The sequence below is a fragment of the Papio anubis genome, chromosome 7, assembly GCF_008728515.1.
Source record: "Papio anubis isolate 15944 chromosome 7, Panubis1.0, whole genome shotgun sequence".
Taxonomy (NCBI): Eukaryota; Metazoa; Chordata; class Mammalia; order Primates; family Cercopithecidae; genus Papio; species Papio anubis.
The window spans coordinates 42,639,446-42,658,473 of record NC_044982.1 but is presented as its reverse complement, the minus strand read 5'-3'; the positions used below and the strand labels follow the sequence as shown (position 1 = coordinate 42,658,473).

General features: G+C 39.9%; 1 protein-coding gene across 13 annotated transcripts in view; it reads left to right on the top strand.

Moving 5' to 3' along the window:
• Positions 1 to 19,028, top strand: part of SYNE2 (spectrin repeat containing nuclear envelope protein 2) — a 374,347-nt gene that overhangs the window by 39,142 nt on the left and 316,177 nt on the right. For all 13 annotated transcript variants that reach the window (XM_021941295.2, XM_021941294.2, XM_021941291.2 and 10 more), the window contains exon 2: positions 18,799 to 18,928. In XM_021941295.2, the coding sequence (XP_021796987.2) occupies positions 18,850 to 18,928 (79 nt within the window). In that variant the 5' untranslated portion in view covers positions 18,799 to 18,849. The remainder of the gene's footprint in view (positions 1 to 18,798; positions 18,929 to 19,028) is intronic.

The window sequence follows — 19,028 nt, the reverse complement described above, 5'->3', positions numbered from 1 at the left end:
TAAATGAGAATGACTGATTACTGTCACCCCTGGAACTCTCAGCTCTTCACGAATTTGGTTTATGTTTTTATAATATTTATCTTACGCCCTCATGTTAGAATAAAATTGGGATGGAAAGCCTCTACATTAAGCAAGAAGCTAAGCAATTGTAGGGGAGGAAAAACTTCTTTCCTCTACCCTCCAAGGTTCAGTGGCTGGAGGCCCTGCCAATTAAACTGTCAAAAGAGATTAACAAGAGAAAAAACAGTTTTAATTACTTACGTAGGCATGAAAGTTCACAAAGAAATGTGGCACGAGGAGGCGGTCAGAACTTGAGGGCTTATATACCAAAGGATGACGAAGTGCAGAGCAGAGGCCAGCCGTAGGAAAAGGGGAGTCACTTATGGGAAGGTGGCTAGGAAATGTGTGGTATACAGGGATTGTTAGTAAGGTTGGTCTTGGAGATTAAAGTGCCTTCTTCATTGATGGGAATTGTTAAGAGACATCCTCCTTGTCCTGGTGCAGCAGAGGGGGACACCTTTACAAATGGAAATTTCCTTTATACATGTAAATTTCCTTTACAAAGAGAAAAAAGCTCTGTTTTTAGAGCTTGCTTGCTGTTCTCAGTTGCCTTCAGCTCAAAATAATCCTTATGCCAAAGAGGAATATTTTGGGGTGACATTCTGGCCCCCTTTACAATTTTATATGGATATATGATTCAGGGCTGTAGTGGGACTTGGACATTACAAGACAAAACAGACCCTTATCTGAAAAAGATTGCTTTTGCTAACTTCCTCTGTAAGGGAACACAGTTAAAGAGAAAGAATGGGTCCTGGCCAAGCAGCAGCTGGTGCCTCTGTTGATAAAAGCACGTGTAATTTGGGTCGGTTATAGTAGTGTGGGCCAAAAGGAAAAAGCAAATCACTCTGCCTTTGCCCATTTGTAATAATAAATTAATTTCTGCATGTGAAAGCATCTCTGCAGCTGCCACTAAAATTGGCAAATATTTTTCTCAAGAAATAGTTTGTTTCAGAAACAAACTTCTGATTTTAACAGCTAACATATTTTTGGCTGTCATAAGTGTTTGCTGCCAAATATTTCAAATTTAGAGATATTTCTTTTAAATATCTTAGGGAGACTAGTGTTTGGAATTTTAAAATAACAATCCTTCATCAGTGGGAAAATGCTACACAACAGAAACGTGTAAAAATGCTCATGCAGTTATATTATTCAAATGCTTGACAAACATACTGTTACAATCACAGTGAAATCCTGCATGATTTTCCCCAAGCATTTCTTTTCTTCTTAGAATTTTGCCAGTTGTATTTGAAACCATTTTGACCACAGCTCAGAAGGACTAGTTCTGTAAATTTCACAGTTCCTCCATTCCCCCCAACTTTTTGTTTTTCCTCAGAGTAGTTTTTCCCAGAGTAGTTTCATGTTCTTCTTGAAAACTCAAGGCAAAAAAAACATTACAAGCAGAAATTGGCATTTTACCTAAAATACATCCAGGAAGATATTTGAAGTCAATTCAGTTTTCCATGGCTAAGAATTCTGGTCATTTGGGGAGAAAAAAATTTTCAAAAATGAAAGAAAGTGAAGCAATTCAAGTGAAGATATCCAAGGAAGGAATTGCAACTTCTTTTTAGTATTCTGTGACCTATGAAGACCTGAGGTTAAAAATGATTTTTAGTATTATTTCTGTTTTATTTGTGTGTGTACAAAATAAATCCTTAGTGTACTTTCTTTCTTTTCTTTTCTTTTCTTTTTTTTTTGGTAGAGACAGAGGTCTCACTATGTTGCACAGACTGGCCTTGAACTCTAGGGCTTAAGCAGTCCTCCTGCCTCAGCCTCCCAAGTAGCTGACCGATAGGTGAGGGCCACCATGCCTGGCTGTTTTATTTATTTAGTTTTTAAATGTATTGATTCTCTTTTATTCACAAAGGATTTAAGATGACCACAACAAATACATATGAGATCAGATATTATATGTCAGTCAAAAGTAAAAACAAAACATAATACAAAGGCCAGAGAAAAACAAATACAGTGAGGGTCTACACAGTTACTAGAGTTATACCTCAAAGTTAGCCCTGTGTTTTGGGGCAGCCAAAGTGAAAAAGGAACATTAATTATATGGTTCTTATTTTTAGAAAAGAAAGCAACAACAAATACCCATTCTTCATTTCTCAAAGGAAATGAAGTGTTTTCTAGCACTAAATTCTTTAAAAAAAAGAAAAAAAAATTTAATGGAGGATCTTCCTACAAGGAGAAGCAGAAGGTTGTAGAAACAGTGTCTTTGGCTGGGTGCAGTGGCTCACACTTTTAATTGTAGCCCTTCGGGAGGCGGAAGCAGTGGGATCACTTGAGTCTAGGAGCACAAGACCAGCCTGGGCAACATTGTGAGACCTATTTTTTTGTCACTACAGAAAAAAAAATTAAGAAATTAGCTGGGCATGATGGCAAATGCCTGTAGTCCTGTCTACTCGGGAGGCTGAGGTGAATCACCTGAGCCTGGGAGGTTGAGGCTACAGTGAGCTAAGATCGCGCCACTGTACTCCAGCCTGGTCAACAGAGCAAGTCCCTGTCTCAAAAAAAAGAACTTTTCTTCAGCAACATTGCTCAAGTTATTTATTTATTCTTTTTTAAAATCTTTTCTCAAACATCTATTATGTAGCAACTATAAGGCATACACTATGCTACATAATAATGATTAAAACAGCAAGTAAGACAGCCCGTTCTCACAGAGCTACAATCTGGAATTGGAAGAATCTGTTTCACAGGGCCAGGGCAGGCTCAGTGTGGAGAGTCTAAGGAATGGGTTTCTCCTTGTTAGCTGGCCAAGCTAAACATTCAGGACCTACAGCCTCTAAGTGATGCAAGGATGTCCGTAGTATACTCCAGCTTAAAATGCCAGGAAAGGTCTAACAAGAGCTAGGCAATGGGAGTCAGGGCTCCAGCCAGCTTGGCTGGGTTGCAGGGCTGAGATTATTCCTGGAGTAGGGAGCAGAGATGAGTGATCTATTAGTTACTCAGTTACTTCTTCGGGGAAAAAGGCCAGTTCACCTAGAGCCAAGTTACCCAATGAGAGACTGACCTAATTATTTGTTTCTTTTCAGTTCTCTTTTAAAAGTTTAAACAGTTTGTATGAGATGGTTTTAACAGCTTTTTGAAGATGTATGTGATGTTTAAGATGGCCTTTTTTATTTTAATGTGCTGGCATTTTATGGATTTTTTTTTTTTTTTTTTTGAGACAGGGCATTGTTCCTGTGCCCAGGTTGGAATGCAGTGGATGTGATCATAGGATCATAGCTCACTGCAGCCTTAATTAAGCTCCTGGGCTCAAACTGTCCTCCTGCCTCAGCGTCTTGAGCAGCTAGGACTATAGGCATGCACCACCATGCCCTGCTAATTAAAAACAATTTTTTTTTCTAGAAATGGGGTTTTGCTATGTTGCCCAGGCTGGTCTTGAACTCATGGCCTCAGGTGATCCTCCTGCCTTGGCCTCCAAAGTGCTGAGATTGCAGGTGTGAACCACTGCATCCTGTCATTATAAAATAACGTGTGTTTGCATTGCTGGAATGGGAAGATGCTGGGGCAGAGATACATAAAAACACACTGTAGAACCTGGACTGCTGTTCCCCCAGGGAGGAGATTGAGGGGCAGAATGAGGGACTGGAGGGAAGGCAGAATAAGTGTATTCGCCAGGAGTATAATCATTACAAATATATTCTTTGATGTAAAGGGTCCTTAGGAATATATTTTTATTATGAATAATAATTCATTATGACCTTCACTACCTTCTCACTCTCCCCTTCTCTGTTCCATACTACCTTGGAAACATTGTTAATCTATTGCTTGTAGGCGAGGCTCTGTTGATTCGGGCTCTCTATGGGACTTGGGCTCTTGGTGATACATATTTAGTTCAAGAGTGATGGGACATGAATCTGGCAGAAACGATACAGTAGGTCACAAAGTCATTCCTGTGTTTTCGGTAGGGATGCTTTAGCATGTTGTCTACAAATTAGGCCCCTTCCTAGAGCTTACAGCTGGAATCTAGCCATCTTCAAGTGATATGGCACTGAGAAATATTAAGATAATCTCATTTATTCAAAGCACATAAATTTCCAATTTCTTTTCTTTTTTTTTTTGAGATGGAGTCTCGCTCTGTTGCCCAGGGTGGAGTGCAGTGGCATGATCTCGGCTCACTACAACCTCCGCCTCCCGGGTTCAAGCGATTCTCCTGCCTCAGCCTCCAGAGTAACTGGGACTACAGGCGCACGCCACCACCCCTGGCTAATATTTTTTGTAGTTTTAGTAGGGACGGGGCTTCACCATATTGGCCAGGCTGGTCTTGAACTCCTGACCTTGTGATCTGACCCTGTGATCTATCTGCCTTGGCTTCCCAAACTGCTGGGATTACAGGCGTGAGCCACTGCACCCGGCCAAATTTCCATTTTCTACTACCAATTTTTTCTTTCTCAGCAATGAATAACAATTTATATTTGTGGCTCAGGAAATGTGGCTCACACCTGTAATCCTAGCACTTTGGAAGCTGAGGTGCATGGGTCACTTGAGCCTAGGAGTTTGAGACCAACCTGGGCAACATGGCAAGATCCCGTCTCTAATCAAAAAAAAAAAAAAAAAAAAGAGTCAGAAATTAGCTGGGCAGGTGGTGTGTGCCTGTTGTCCCAGCTACTCAAGAGGCCGAGGTGGGAGGATGGCTTGAGCCCTGGAGGCAAAGGTGACAGTTGAGATTGTGCCACTATACTCCAGCCTGGGTGACAGAGTGAGACCCTGTCTCAAAAAAAAAAAAAAAAAAAAAAAAAAAACCCAGAAAAAATTTACATTTTTCTAATTTCATTAGAAAATTTCATTACAATTTTGTAATCTCATTTCGTAATTTCAACATGCTACATACTAAATGATATAATCATCTTGTTCTTACAGAATGTCTGTGACTTAATTTGTTTGTATCCTCTCTTATTCCAGGGAAAAGTTTGAAGCACTTTATAGAGAAACATAAAATTCACTAGAATAAAAAATGGATGAGGACATTAGAATGAAGGAAAAATAGGGATAGATGGATGTAGACAGTGGTAAAGCAACTTATTTTCTATAAAGTCATTTGTAGCTGCTAGAGATGGGCCATAGCAGCCAAAAAAGGGAGGGAAACCTTGTTTATAAAAATAACGTTCATAAATTAAAAGAATAGATGCCCAGGTTTTTTTGGTACTGAGACCTGAGAGAATTTTCCACAGCATGTTCTCATTAAAGGAACACTGGTTTATGGGCTGTGTACTCCTGAACTCCTGTAGAAAGAGTACAATGGTAGGTTTCTCTTGACTGTTTCCTATCATATCCTGCATAGTAAGGCTTGCGGGATCACACTGAAATACATTTTAATAAAAGCAGTTCTCTGAAGGGGCAGAACAATGCAGTTCAGGTTCACGGCTCCCTGGCGGCTGGACAGGATCCAAAGACAACATCCAGGAATGGGTGGACTCTGTTTCAGGCATTCCTCCATGAGTATTGTTTCTTGTAATCCAGTGTTTGTAAATGTGCGGCGGAGAACTTCGGGTTAGATTCTTTGGCAGGAATCTGAAAGTCTGAATGTTGGCCCAGACAAAATCATTACCCTCATTTAACAGATGAAGAAACAGGACCTTGGAGAGGCTGATGATTGCCCAAGGCCGAGTGGTCAGTGGAGAAACTGGGACTACAGCCGAGTTCTCCTGACTCTAAGTCTAGTGCTTTTTCAGCCATTTCCTCCCACTTCTCTAACTTACATAGAATTCTGTTGAAATTTAAAGAGTTAATAATGACTATTTTAAACATTGATAATGGATTCCCTACTTAGGTGTTTAACTAAGTAAATGATATAGCTGAAGTCCGTCCTCCCAGTCCTTTGCCCTCCACTCTGTGAAGTAGTGGGTATCCTGCCTTAGCATGTTTTTGTTCTTTTACTGTATATGTGTGCATTTGTGTGTTTAAAATGTCCATAAATGGCCTGGCACGGAGGCTCATACCTGTAATTCCAGCACTTTGGGAGGCCAAGGCAGGCGGTCAGGAGTTTGAGACCAGCCTGGCCAACATGGTGAAACCTCGTCTCTACCAAAAAATACAAAACTTAGCCAGGATTGGTGGCACACACCTGTAATTTCAGCTACTTGGAAGGCTGAGGCAGGAGAATTGCTTGAACCCGGGAGGTGGAGATTGCAGTGAGCTGAGCACGTGCCACTGTACTCCAGCCTGGGTAACAGAGTGAGACCCTATCTCTAAATAAACAAACAAATAAATAAATATATAAATAAATTTACATAAAGGACATGTAACTTTATAGTATATCTGTCCTTTGTGCTGGCTTGTTTCCCCACCTTTGTAGTCCTGTATCTATCCATGCTGATATTGGCCGTTCATTCGTTTTCGCTGTGAATAGTCTTCACTTCTACATGAGTCAGCGACAGTTTATCTGTTTCTCTACTGATAGTATTAGATTATTTCCACTTTTTTCCTTACAAACACTTCTACCCTGATTATTCCTGAATGTGTCTCCTTATGTTTACGTGCACTTTTTTGTTTTGTTTTGTTTTGTTTTTGAGACGGAGTCTTGCGCCGTCGCCCAGGCTGGAGTGCAGTGGCTGGATCTCAGCTCACTGCAAGCTCCGCCTCCCGGGTTTACGCCATTCTCCTGCCTCAGCCTCCCGAGTAGCTGGGACTACAGCCGCCCGCCACCTCGCCCGGCTAGTTTTTTGTATTTTTTAGTAGAGATGGGGTTTCACTGTGTTAGCCAGGATGGTCTCGATCTCCTGACCTCGTGATCCACCCGTCTCGGCCTCCCAAAGTGCTGGGATTACAGGCTTGAGCCACCGTGCCCGGCCACGTGCACTTTTACAGGATTTTTTAGTTGGCAGAAATGAGCATCAGGCAGATGTGAGAATGTCTTTGCTGAGCCCTCCTGGGCCCACCTTGGACCCAGCATGCCATTTGGGTTCATTTGCAGCCAGTGCCACTCTGGCCTCAGTGGCCCTTCAGCTGCCCTCACAATCCTTGTATGCTTCTGTGGTTGGTTGGTTTGTGTTCTCAGCTGTGGCCTGTTCCAAGCACCGTTTATTCCTCAAGGACCCCACACCACCCATGCTCCCCCTGTTCCTGCTCCCAAGAGATGAAACTCAGCTCTTATTTTCCTGAGAAAAATGAAGTCAGATGATGAGAGCTCTCTTCATTCTTCTCTGCTTCAAAATTTCTCAGCATTCCTACCCAGAGGAACAGCTAGCATGTTTTGCAAACCACAAATTCTTCATGGAATGCATGGAGGAATACATTTTTTGAAAAAGTTTCTGAGATCCCAAATTGGAACTTTGTCTTATCATGAGCTGCTTTATCTTCAAAGCCACTCCTTCAAATCTCTCTGACCACAGCCGCCAACTCTCTAGTGTATTTCCTAAGGTATGCAAACCGTAATTGTTCTTCAGCCTCACTGAGACAGCAGTCTGTACACCCTCTCATTTCGTGGGTTCACTCCTGCCTGTAGTCACATCCTTCCTTCCCATGTAATCTTCCCCACAGCGTGCACCCCAAACCTCCCTCTCAGAGCCCTTTCTTTTCCTGCCTCAATCTGCTGCCTCACTATCATCCTGGGAATGTCCCTTTATTTCTCCTGTATTCAATGCCCAGTCCCTGTTTTTCTCACTTTTAGTTTAGTGTTCTATTTTGTTGGCATACTTTCGTTCATCTTGCTTTACCTTATTTTGTTGGTATAGCTTTATTTTCTTTTTGAGACAGAGTTTTGCTGTTGCCCAGGCTGCAGTGCTGTGTTGCCATCTCGGCCCACTGCAATCTCTACCTCCCTGGCTCAGGCGATCCACCTGCCTCAGCCACCTGAGTAGCTGGGATTACAGGCGCATGCCACCCACAGCTGGTTAATTTTTGTATTTTTTGTAGAGACGGGGTTTTGCTGGTTGCCCAGGCTGGTCTCGAACTCCTGGCCTCAAGCGATTTGCCCACCTTGGCCTCCCAGGGTGCTGAGATTACAGGCATGAATCACGCACCTGGCCCCCACCAGTAGCTTTCTAAGAACAAGTGCTTAGGACATATTTTTTTGGAGCTTTGTATGTCAGGAAATTACTTTTTTCTACCCTAACACTTGATTCCTACTTTAGCTGGATATAAATTATAGGTCGAAAAGTTTTCTTTTAAAACTTTGTTCAAAATACACATAACATAAAGTTTATCATCCTAATCATTTTTAAGTGGTATTAATTCCTGCTGGTGGATTCACATTGTTGTGTAACCATCACCACCATCCATCTCCAGAACTCTTCATTTTGTGAAACTGAAACTGTTTATTCATTAAACAATTAAAAGTTAATTAAAATAGTTAACTCTCCATTCCCCTGGCAGCACCATTCTACTCTCTGTCACTAAATTTTGACGACTGTAGGTACCTTATGTAAGTGGAATCAGACAGCATTTGTGGAGAATTTTCTGAATCTGTGTTGATTTCACATTTGTAAATGTCAGGTTTTTTAGCTTTGGAAGTTTTCATCCTTAAGCTTTTTTTGAGATGGAGTCTTGCTCCGTGTGTGTAAAGTGGAATGCAGTGTCATGATCTTGGCTGACTACAACCTCTGCCTCCTGGGTTCAAGCAATTCTTCTGTCTCAACCTCCCGAGTAGGTAGGACTATAGGTGCCTGCCACCACACCCAGCTAATTTTTGTATTTTTAGTAGAGACAGGGTTTCACCTTGGTCAGGCTAGTCTTGAACTCCTGACCTCAGGTGATCCACCCGCCTTGGCCTCCCAAAATGCTGGGATTACAGGCATGAGCCACTGTCCCTGGGCCTGTTAGTTTTTTTGAGACAGGGTCTTGCTGTGTTACCCGGGCTGGAGTGCAGTTGCGTAATCATGGCTTATTGCAGCCTTGACCTCCTGGGCTCAGGTGATCCTCCGGCCTTAGCCTCCCATGTAGCTGGGACTACAGGCGCACATCACCATGCCTAGCTAATTTTTGTATTTTTTGTAAAGCTGGGGTTTTACCATGTTGCCTAGGCTGGTCTAGAACACCTGGTCTCAAGTGAGCCTCCTGTCTTGACCTCCCAAAGTGCTGGGATTACAGGCGTTAGCCACTGTGCCTTACTAAGTTTTTTCACTCTTTGTTTTAGTATTGTGACTAGCTTTTAATTTTTACTGCTGATTAAGAAACAGGATAATCCCTATAAATGTATTTCACAGGTTATAATAAATACAGTTTATATACTGTGTAGTACATTTCTTATAGTAAGTATTTAATAAATGTTAATTGTTGTCATTTTTAGTTTCATGAGTGTTTTCCTTGAAGTCCAACAACCACCTTATAAGAGAAGTATTATTCCCATTCCACAGCAGTGGATACTGAAGTTCAGAGCGTTGGGGACTGGGTCAAGGCCAGCGGAAAGCTTTTTTAGGGAGGTGGCTACATTTCCTCAGGATGTTCTGATCATGGGTTAAGTGGGTGGTTTCTTGCCACAGTTGGTATTGGTTGGTGACACTGCTTTGTTGTGCGATTGCAAGCCCAGTGGCATCATGATTTGAGAATTGCTACATTTTTGTTTTCCAAAAGTGTAGTGCATAGATAGGTGTGTTAGTTCGTTTTCACGCTGCTGATAAAGACATACTTGAGACTGGGAAGAAAAAGAGGTTTAATGGACTTACACACTTCCACAGGGCTGGGGAGTCCTCACCATCACGATGGAAGGCAAGAAAGAGCAAGTCACGACTTACATGGATGGCGGCAGGCAAAAAGAGAGCTCGTGCAGGAAAACTCCCCCTAATAGTAACCATCAGATCTCATGAGACTCATTCACTATCACGAGAACAGCGCAGGAAAGACCTGCCCCCATAATTCAATCACCTCCCACCAGGTTCCTCCCATGGCACATGGGAATTGTGGGAGTTACAATTTAAGATGAGATTTGGGTGAGGACACAGCCAAACCATGTCATAGGATTGATTGTTCTGGCATTTGTGTGGTGTCAGAAGAATAAAGTGCCCGGGAGGAGGGAATAGAGTGGACTTTACAAATCACCTGACCTGGGAATATGCACCAGGTCAATTTATTTCTAGTCAAATGATGACCACAGGATAAATAATAAGGGGGAAAAGTTAATGGGAAAAAGATGAACAAATTTATTGCAGTGTTTCACCAACTTTCTGCTTTGAGCTTGTAAGCGGACTGTTGATTGCTAGGAATAGCTCTACAATTTAACTGATAAAGGAGAAGATCCTTCCAAATTCCTAGGTGAACTATAAATAACATAGTACAGCTGAAGAATGGAAAAAGAACAGGAGAGACACCCCAGGGAAAATGCTGGCTTTAAAAATCACTCTGTTAAAGAAATACGTGAATGCTACATCTGCTATGATACACCTTCTGGTCAACCTTTAAAGACAGCACAGATGCTTCTTCCTCACCATTGGCAAAGTGGTTTTCCAGTTAGACTTTCAGTTAGACTGGCAGGGCTTGTTAACAAACTGTCTGCTAATGAGAAAGTGGAAAGCCATTGAGCTATCAAAAAGACTTTGGGAGTATTTTTTAGAAATTTCTGACACACTCAGAGAATTTTAAAAATATTTCATTTTTGTCAAGAGAGTATTTTTCTCCGTGTGAAGACATAGATGTACAGGTTCTATTGCATATGGGATGAAGAACTGAACTTGAACTAATAATACCTTATTCTCATTTTTCTGTCATTTCATTAAAATAAAAGCCAAATTGTTATTCTTATTTCAGTAGAAATAAGCATCCGTCATTTAAAAATTTTAAAATGCAGATAAAAAGAAAATAAACATCACCCATAATCCCTTTCATTTGAGATGCTCTCTATTAAAATTTCATCTTTTAGTTCAAAAAACCAGAGTAAATGCCAAGATTTCTTTAAAAAAGGGAAACTCACTAGTGTTTTGAGGTTTTAGTCGACACCACAGGATTATTGCATAAGCAAACCACAGTCATTTCAAAATAGTTTATATCAGCCAGCTGCAATTGCTGACACCTGTAATCCCAGCACTTTGGGAGGCTGAGGCAGGAGGATGGCTTCAGGTCAGGAGTTTGAGAACAGCACTGGGAATGTAGTGAGACCCTGCCGCTACAGAAAATTTAAAAATTAGCCAATTATGGTAGCGTGTGCCTGTAGTTCTAGCTACTTGGGAGGATGAGGTGGGAGGACGGCTTAAGCCCGGGAAAGTTGAGGTTTCAGGGAGCCATGATAGCACCACTGTACTCCAGCCTGGGTGACAGAATGAAAACTTGTTTTCAGTAACAATAAACAAAACAAAACCAAAACCCCCAAATAGCTTATGCCATTGGTAGAAACGTGTATATTAATTTACATGTATTTTAAAACAATTCCACATTATTCCACTTCATTTTAGAAGCTTTAATGCCTACATTCTTCACCCAACCTTTGGTTATGTTTCTGAAGATTTTATTAACTTTTAAGAGTAGTTTCATTTAAGGTCAGGCATGGTGGCTCATGCCTGTAATCCCAGCACTTTGGGTGGCTGAGGCAGGGTGATTATCTGAGGTCAGGAGTTCCAGACCAGCCTGGCCAACATGGCAAAACTCCATCTCTACTAAAAATACAAAAATTAGCCATGTGTGGTGGTGCGCGCCTGTAATCCCAGCTACTAGGGAGGCTGAGCATGAGAATCGCTGGAACCCGGGAGGCAGAGGTTGCAGTGAACCGAGTTTGCACCACTGCACTTCAGCCTGGGTGACAGAACAAGACTCCATCTCAAAAAAAAAAAAAAAAAAAAAAAAGTTTTATTTATTTTAATATTAAACCCTGGCTTAGTTATATAAATCTAGTAACTTTTATTTGAAAGGAAAAAGTAAGGCCAGAAGGAGTACCCAGGAAAGCTCTTCTGGGCAGGAATTTACCTGGGCACAGCCACTGTGTTCTCTTCAAGGGAGTCAAAACACAGTGATAGATTTCAGTTGCTAGAGACCCGGGAGACTCCATCTAGCCCTTTAGCCTAACCCTCGCTCCTCTGTCTTTCCTTGTTTTATTTTTTTTTTTATTTTGGAGACAAGGTCACCCAGGCTGGAGTGCAGCGGCATGAACACAACTCACTGCAGCCTTGATCTGGCCTCCAGTGAGGTGGGAACCCCAGCCTCTGGAGTAGCTACGACTACAGGTGTGTGCCACCATGCCCAGCTAATTTTTTTGATTTTTTTTGTTGAGACCAAGGCTGGTTTCGAAGTCCTGGTCTCAAGCAGTCCTCCTGCCTCTGGCTTCCTAAGTGCTGGGATTACAGATACGAGCCACTGCACCTGGCCTTTCACTCTTTCTTCTGCCTTCCTTTTTCAAAGCCTTTCTAGCTTCTGAATTCAAATCCTGAGAAGTCCCTTGAAGCTTTTCTTTTCTACTGTGTTCCAGTTTCTCGTGAGTCCTATTTGATAGGTAAATTCCTCCCTAGAAATGTCAGCAGTTTCTCACCAAAAACAATTGCGTTGGAAATGTCATCAGTAAGTCTCTTCAGTTATATCCTCATGGCCTCTGTAACATGTTTTGACAAATAATTGTACTACGACAGTATTTGGGTCAATAATGTAACACTTCCAATTGATTCAGTCTTCAAAGTTTGGTTTTGCTTTTGATAGACATTTCTAGAAGCTCTAAGAAATTGTCCAGGGGGTAAAAAAAATTATGAATATATCTTTTGCCTTGTTTGCTAATAAATTTTCATGATTAAAAACAGAAACTTCTTAGACATCCAGCTATTTTAAGGTCTAAACTGGTTTTTTGGGGGTACTATGTTATCTGATTTTTTTCTGACACCTTTATTATTTATTTATTTATATTTATTTACTTTTTAGAGGTAGTCTCTCTGTGTTGCCCAGGGTTGCCTTGAACTTCTGGGTTTGAACAATCCTCCCACCTCAGACTCCTGGGTAGCTAGGACTATAGGCATGTGCCTGGTCTTTTCCTACATCTTTAATATACAATACAGTGAATTCCACATGCCAGTTGAGGACAGGAATACTTCTTGATTCTCCAGTTACCAAATTGTCTTTATTCTATTTTTATTTTTAATATAAATACAACAAATGTTTCTTTCTCCTGTATCTGATACCTTATATTTGATTAATATTCAATTAAATGGCCATTCTTTTTTTTTTTTTTTTAATTTCGAGACATTCTATATATTTTTTAAAATTTCAACTTTTGTTTTAGATACAGAGGGCACATGTGCAGGTTTGTAACACGGGTGTATTGTAACCAGGTGGTGAGCATAGGACCCACTAGGTAGTTTTTCAACCCATGCCCCCCTCCTTCCCCTCTGGAAGTCTGTAGTGTCTTTTGTTCCCATGTTTATGTCTATGTGTTCTCAATGTGTAGCTCCCACTTTTAAGTGAAAACATATATTATTTGGCTTTCTGTTCCTGTGTTTATTCGCTTAGGATTATGGCCTCCAGCTCCATCCATGTTGCAAAGGCTACGATTTTAATCTTTTTAATGACTTTCAGTATTCCATTGGTGTGTACGCACTACATTTTCTTTATTGAATCCACTGTTGATGGGAACCTAGGCTGATTCCATGTCTTTGTTATTGTGAGTAATGTGGCAGTAAACTTACGAGTGCACGTGTCTTTTTGGTAGAAAGATCTGTTTTCCTTTGGGTATATATGCAGTAATAGGATTGCTGGGTTGAATGTTAGCTCTGTTTTATGTTCTTTGAGACATCTGCAAACTGCTTTCCGCAGTGGCTGAACTAATTTACTTTCCCACTGACAGTTTATAAGCATTCTCTTTTCTCTGCAGCCTCACCAGCATCTGTTGTTTTTTGACTTTTAGTAGTAGCCATTCTGACTGGTGTGAGATGGTATATCTTGGTGGTTTTTGATTTGCATTTCTCTGATAATTAGTGATGATAAGCATTTTTTCATGTTAGTTGGGCACTTGTAAGTCTTCTTTTGAGAAGTGTCTATTCATGTCTTTTGCCCATTTTTTAATGGGGTTGACTTGCTTGTTGATTTCTTTAAGATCCTTGTGGATTCTGAATATTAGGCTTTTGTCAGTGCATAGTTTGCAAATGTTTTCTTCCGTTCTGTAGGTTGTTTACTTTGTTGATAGTTTATTTTGCTGTGCAGAAACTCTTTAATTAGGTCTCATTTGTCAATTTTTGTTTTTTGTTGCTTTTGCTTTTGGAGACTTAGCCAAAAATTCTTTGTCAATGCTTATGATGAGAAGGGTATTTCCTAGATTTTCTTCCAGGATTTTTATAGTTTGAGGTCTTACATTTAAATCTTTAATCTATGTTGAGTTAATTTTTGTTTATGGTGAGAGATAAGGAAGGGTTCAGTTTTGTTCTTCAGCATATGGCTAGACAGTTTATCCCAGCACCATTTATTGAATAGGGACTCATTTCCCCGTGGCTTACTTTTGTCAGTCTTGTTACTATCAGATGGTTGGAAATGTGCAGCTTTATTTCCGAGTTTTCTATTTTGTTCCATTGGTCTTTATGTCTGTTTCTGTATCAGTACCATACTGTTTTGGTTACTGTAGCCATAGAGTATATTTTGAAATTGGGTAGTGTGATGTTTCTGGCTTTGTTCTTTTTGCTTAGGATTGCTTTGACTATTTGGGCTCTTTTTTGGTTTTATATGAATTTTAGAGTTGTTTTTTCTAATTCTGTGAAGAATGTTCATAGTTTGATAGGAATGGCATTGAATTTGTAAATTGCTTTGATAGTATGCTCATTTCAGTGATACTGATGCTTCTACTTCATGGGCATGGAAAGTTTTTCCCTTTATTTCTGATTTCTGATTTCTTTCTTTCATTTCTGATTTCTTTCAGCACTGTTTTATAACTCTCCTTGAGATCTTTCACCTCCTTGGTTAGCTGTGTTCCTAGATATTTCATTTTCTTTGTGGCTATTGTAAATGGGATTATGTTCTTGACTCTTAGCCTGGATGTTAACTGGTGTATAGAAATGTTACTCATTTTTGTACATTGATTTTATATCCTGAAACCCTGCTAAAATCACGTATCAGTTCTAGTAGGCTTTTGACAGAGTCTTTAGGGCTTTCTAGGTATAGAATCATATCATCAGCAAAGAGAGATAGTTTGACCTCTTCTTTTCCTATTTGGATGCCTTTTATTTCTTTCTCTTGCCTGATTGCTCTGACTGGGGCTTCCAGTGCTATGTTGAATAGGAGTGGTGAGAGTGGACATCCTTGTCTTGTTCTGAGTCTCAAGGAGAATTGTTCCAGCTTTTGCCCATTGAGTATGATGTTGGCTGTGGGTTTTTTCATAGATGGCTCTTATTATTTTGAGGTATGTTCCTTTGATGCCTAGTCTGTTGAGGATTTTTTTAATCATAAAGGGAACTGTTGGATTATATAAAAAGCTTTTCTGTGTCTATTGAGATGACATAGGGTTTTTGCTTTTAATTCTGTTTATGTGGTGAATCACATTTATTGATTTGCATATGTTAGAACCAACCTTGCATCCCAAGAATAAAGCCTACTTGATCGTGATGAATTAACTTTTTTATGTGCTGCTGGATTCAGTTTGCTAGTATTTTGTTGAGAATTTTTACATCTATGTTCATCAGAGATATTGGCCTGAAGTTTTCTTTTTTAGTTGTGTCTTTGCCAAATTTTGGTATTAGGCTGATGCTGGCTTCATAGTATGAGTTAGGGAGGAGTCCCTCCTCCTTGATTTTTTGGAATAGTTTCAGTAGGATTTGTACCAGTTCTTCTTTACACTTCTGGTAGAATTCAGCTGTGAATCCATCTGGTCCAGAGCTTTTTTTGGTTGGTAGGTTTTTAAAAAAATTATTATTGATTCAACTTCAGAGTTTGATATTGGTCTACTCAAGATTTCAATCTCTTCCCAGTTCAATCTTGGGAAATTGTGTTTCCAGGAATTTATCCATTTCCTCTAGATTTTCTAAGTTGTGTGCATAGAGTTGTTTGTAGTATTCACTGAGAATCTTTTGTATTTCTGAGGGATCAGCTGTAATATCATCTTTGTCATTTCTGATTATACTGATTTGGATCTTCTCAGAGACATTCTTACCAAATTCAAGGTACTGTCCAAATAATGCTAATGCTAATAGGACTATTTGGTATGAAATACTATTTTGTAAAAAGTACACTGTTAGGTTGTTTGAGTTGCTGTAAAAAAATACCATAAAATGGGTAGTTTGTAAATGACAGAAATCTAATCCAAGATCAAGTCCGGAAGATTCAATGTCTGATGAGGACCTGTTTCCTCATAGATGGCTATCCTCTCAGTCTATCCTCACATGGTAGAAGGGGTAAGGGGTCTCTCTTGGGCCTCTTTTATTTATTTTTATTTTATTTTATTTTATTTTATTTTATTTTATTTTATTTTATTTTTTGAGACAGAGTCTTACTCTGTCAATCAGGCTGGAGTGCAGTGGTGCGATCTCGGCTCACTGCAAACTCTGCCTTCCTGGTTCAAGCGATTCTCCTGCCTCAGCCTCCTGAGTAGCTGGGATTATAGGTGCGCGTCACTACGCCTGGCTAATTTTTCTATTTTTAGTAGAGACGGGGTTTCATCATGTTGGTCAGGCTGGTCTCGAACTCCTGACCTCATGATCCGCCCACCTCGGCCTCCCAAAGTGCTGGGATTACAGGCATGAGCCACTGTGCCCGGGCTGGGCCTCTTTGTATAAGGGCACTAATCCCATTAATGAGGATCACCTCCAAAAGGCCCTACCTTCTAATACCATGATATTGGGGATTAGATTTCAACATATGGACTTTGGGGGATGTGAGAACTCAGTCCACTGCAACTCCTGACAGTCGCATCCATCTCCAGCTTCAAGTGACAGGGCATGCTGTCTCCTTTGCTCTCAGAGTACCTTCTGTACTTGTTTATTAGAGGATTTTGCTTCATATTGTGTTCATTTATCATTCTCAGAGGATTGAATCTCTTGAGAGCAGCATCCAGCCTATATGATTATTTGTTGTGCAAATGAATGAAAACAAAAATAAATGACATGTGGCACACTCGCTCACCTTAGGAGGCACCATCGTGTGCTGGTTTAGAGCATGAACTCTGAAGCCCACACCACCTGGATTCAAGTCTTGGCTCCATCATTTATTACCTGTGTGTCCTTAGACAATTGTGGTGCATCTAAGCTTTGTCTTTTCAAATGTGGAGATAACTATAGTTCCTAACTCTTACCATTTTTATAAAGATTAAATGAGGTTGTATATACAAAGTGCTTAAAACAGTGCCTGTATACAGTAAGTACTGTATAAATGGTTTCTTCTATTGATATTATCCTTTTTTTTTTTTTTTTTTAAATAGCGATGACATGGAATAGTGTGTGCCCTTAGAAAATTCATTCTAGAATTCAATCCTTAGGGTACCAAAATGAAGAAGTGCTTTGTCTCCACTTTGGGTTCAGGAACCCCAGAGTATGGGAAGGGGTGGTGGAGGTCCTCAGTACATCACAAAGCTGAGGATGTTTGTATCTTTATCACTCATCAGGCTGCCAAGGCTCATGGTGAACTAATAAACAGCCTTTCCTTTTGGTTAGAATCTCTCAATTCCACATAGCAACTCTTTTACCTCAGGCTGGTTGTGATTCATCTTAATTCAGAGGATAAAGAAATTAATCATTAATTAGTCAAGTTGATTTGGTAGCTGAAATCTTTAACAACAGTGATCCATGCAAGAGATAAAAAAGGGATGTGGATGATAAACAGAGGGGGCAGGCAGGATTGAAAGATTTTTGAACTCGGAGGGACTGTTTAATGATTTTTATTCTTTGTATTTTTTGAAGTGTTCTGTTTAATATTTAATATGATTGATTGTATCTAGCTGTTGGCCTTATATTTATCTTTTAGTTCCCTCCCACCCCAGCATTTTATTATGTAAAATTTCTAGTATACAGCAAAGTTAAAGGAATTTAAAAGTGAATACCTACATGGTAAACACATAGATTCTAACATTAATATTTTGCAATGCTTGCTTGATCACAAAGCTGTAGTTATCCATCCCTATGTATACCCCCAATCTACTTTATATTTTTATATGCTTGGTTAGGTTTATTTTATTATTTAATCATCCATATGGGAGAAGTCAGTGTTTTATACTCATCCTACAGAAACTAATAGTGGTAAATAAATACATGAAGCAATGCTTTTAAAGAAGTATGGAGTAAAAACTGCTCTCACTGGAGGGGTTCTTTAAGAATCAAGGTGGGGCAAGGGGAAGAAATGTGTAGGTGGAAAATAAGCCCTTGGGAAAATAATTCAATATATTAGATAACTCATTAAAATATTCTTTTTGATATATTAGATTTTTAGTTTCACTTTTCAAGCTATGCAGGCTCAGCTCTTATTGTTTCCAGTAAATGGCAACATAACTGGGGCAGAAAAGGAACTAAGTTTAAAAAAAAAAGTTTAAAAAAAAATCCTTGAAGTTGAAGGCTAACAATCACGTAACACTAACGCCTAAGATATCAGTTTGTGTCAACTTTCCTTCCTCTAGACAAGTTATTACATTGAATTGCCTCGCTTTCCTTTTCACCACTGGTATAGAATCCACAATGCTAATTCTTCTGGAGTTCTGAAAGCAGCTCCAAATGGCATGAATAGGTCATAGGGCAAAATCTTGATTATGATTCAAAAAGAAGGCGTAGTTACTTTGTTCTTCATGAACCACGGAAACACACACTAGAAAGCCATACTTGTTTTGGAGGACAGTGTTTGGTTGCTGCTGTTTTCTGGCAATGCATGTTTACTAGAAACAGAGCTGCAAAGTTATTAATGAACATTTATCCATTTCACTTTCAGTTCACTTCTTCAGTTGAGATGGACATGATATAATCGCCATTAAGTCAAAGAATGGCATCTAGTCCTGAGCTTCCCACTGAAGATGAACAGGTTTCCTGGGCCATCGATGATCTCCATATTTCATTGCAAGGTAATTAAGATTGGGTGGGGGTAACACCTACAGAAACTGTGGAAACCTTATTTTTATCTAGTTGCGAATCATACTGATTTCTGTCTCTCTTATGGAGATA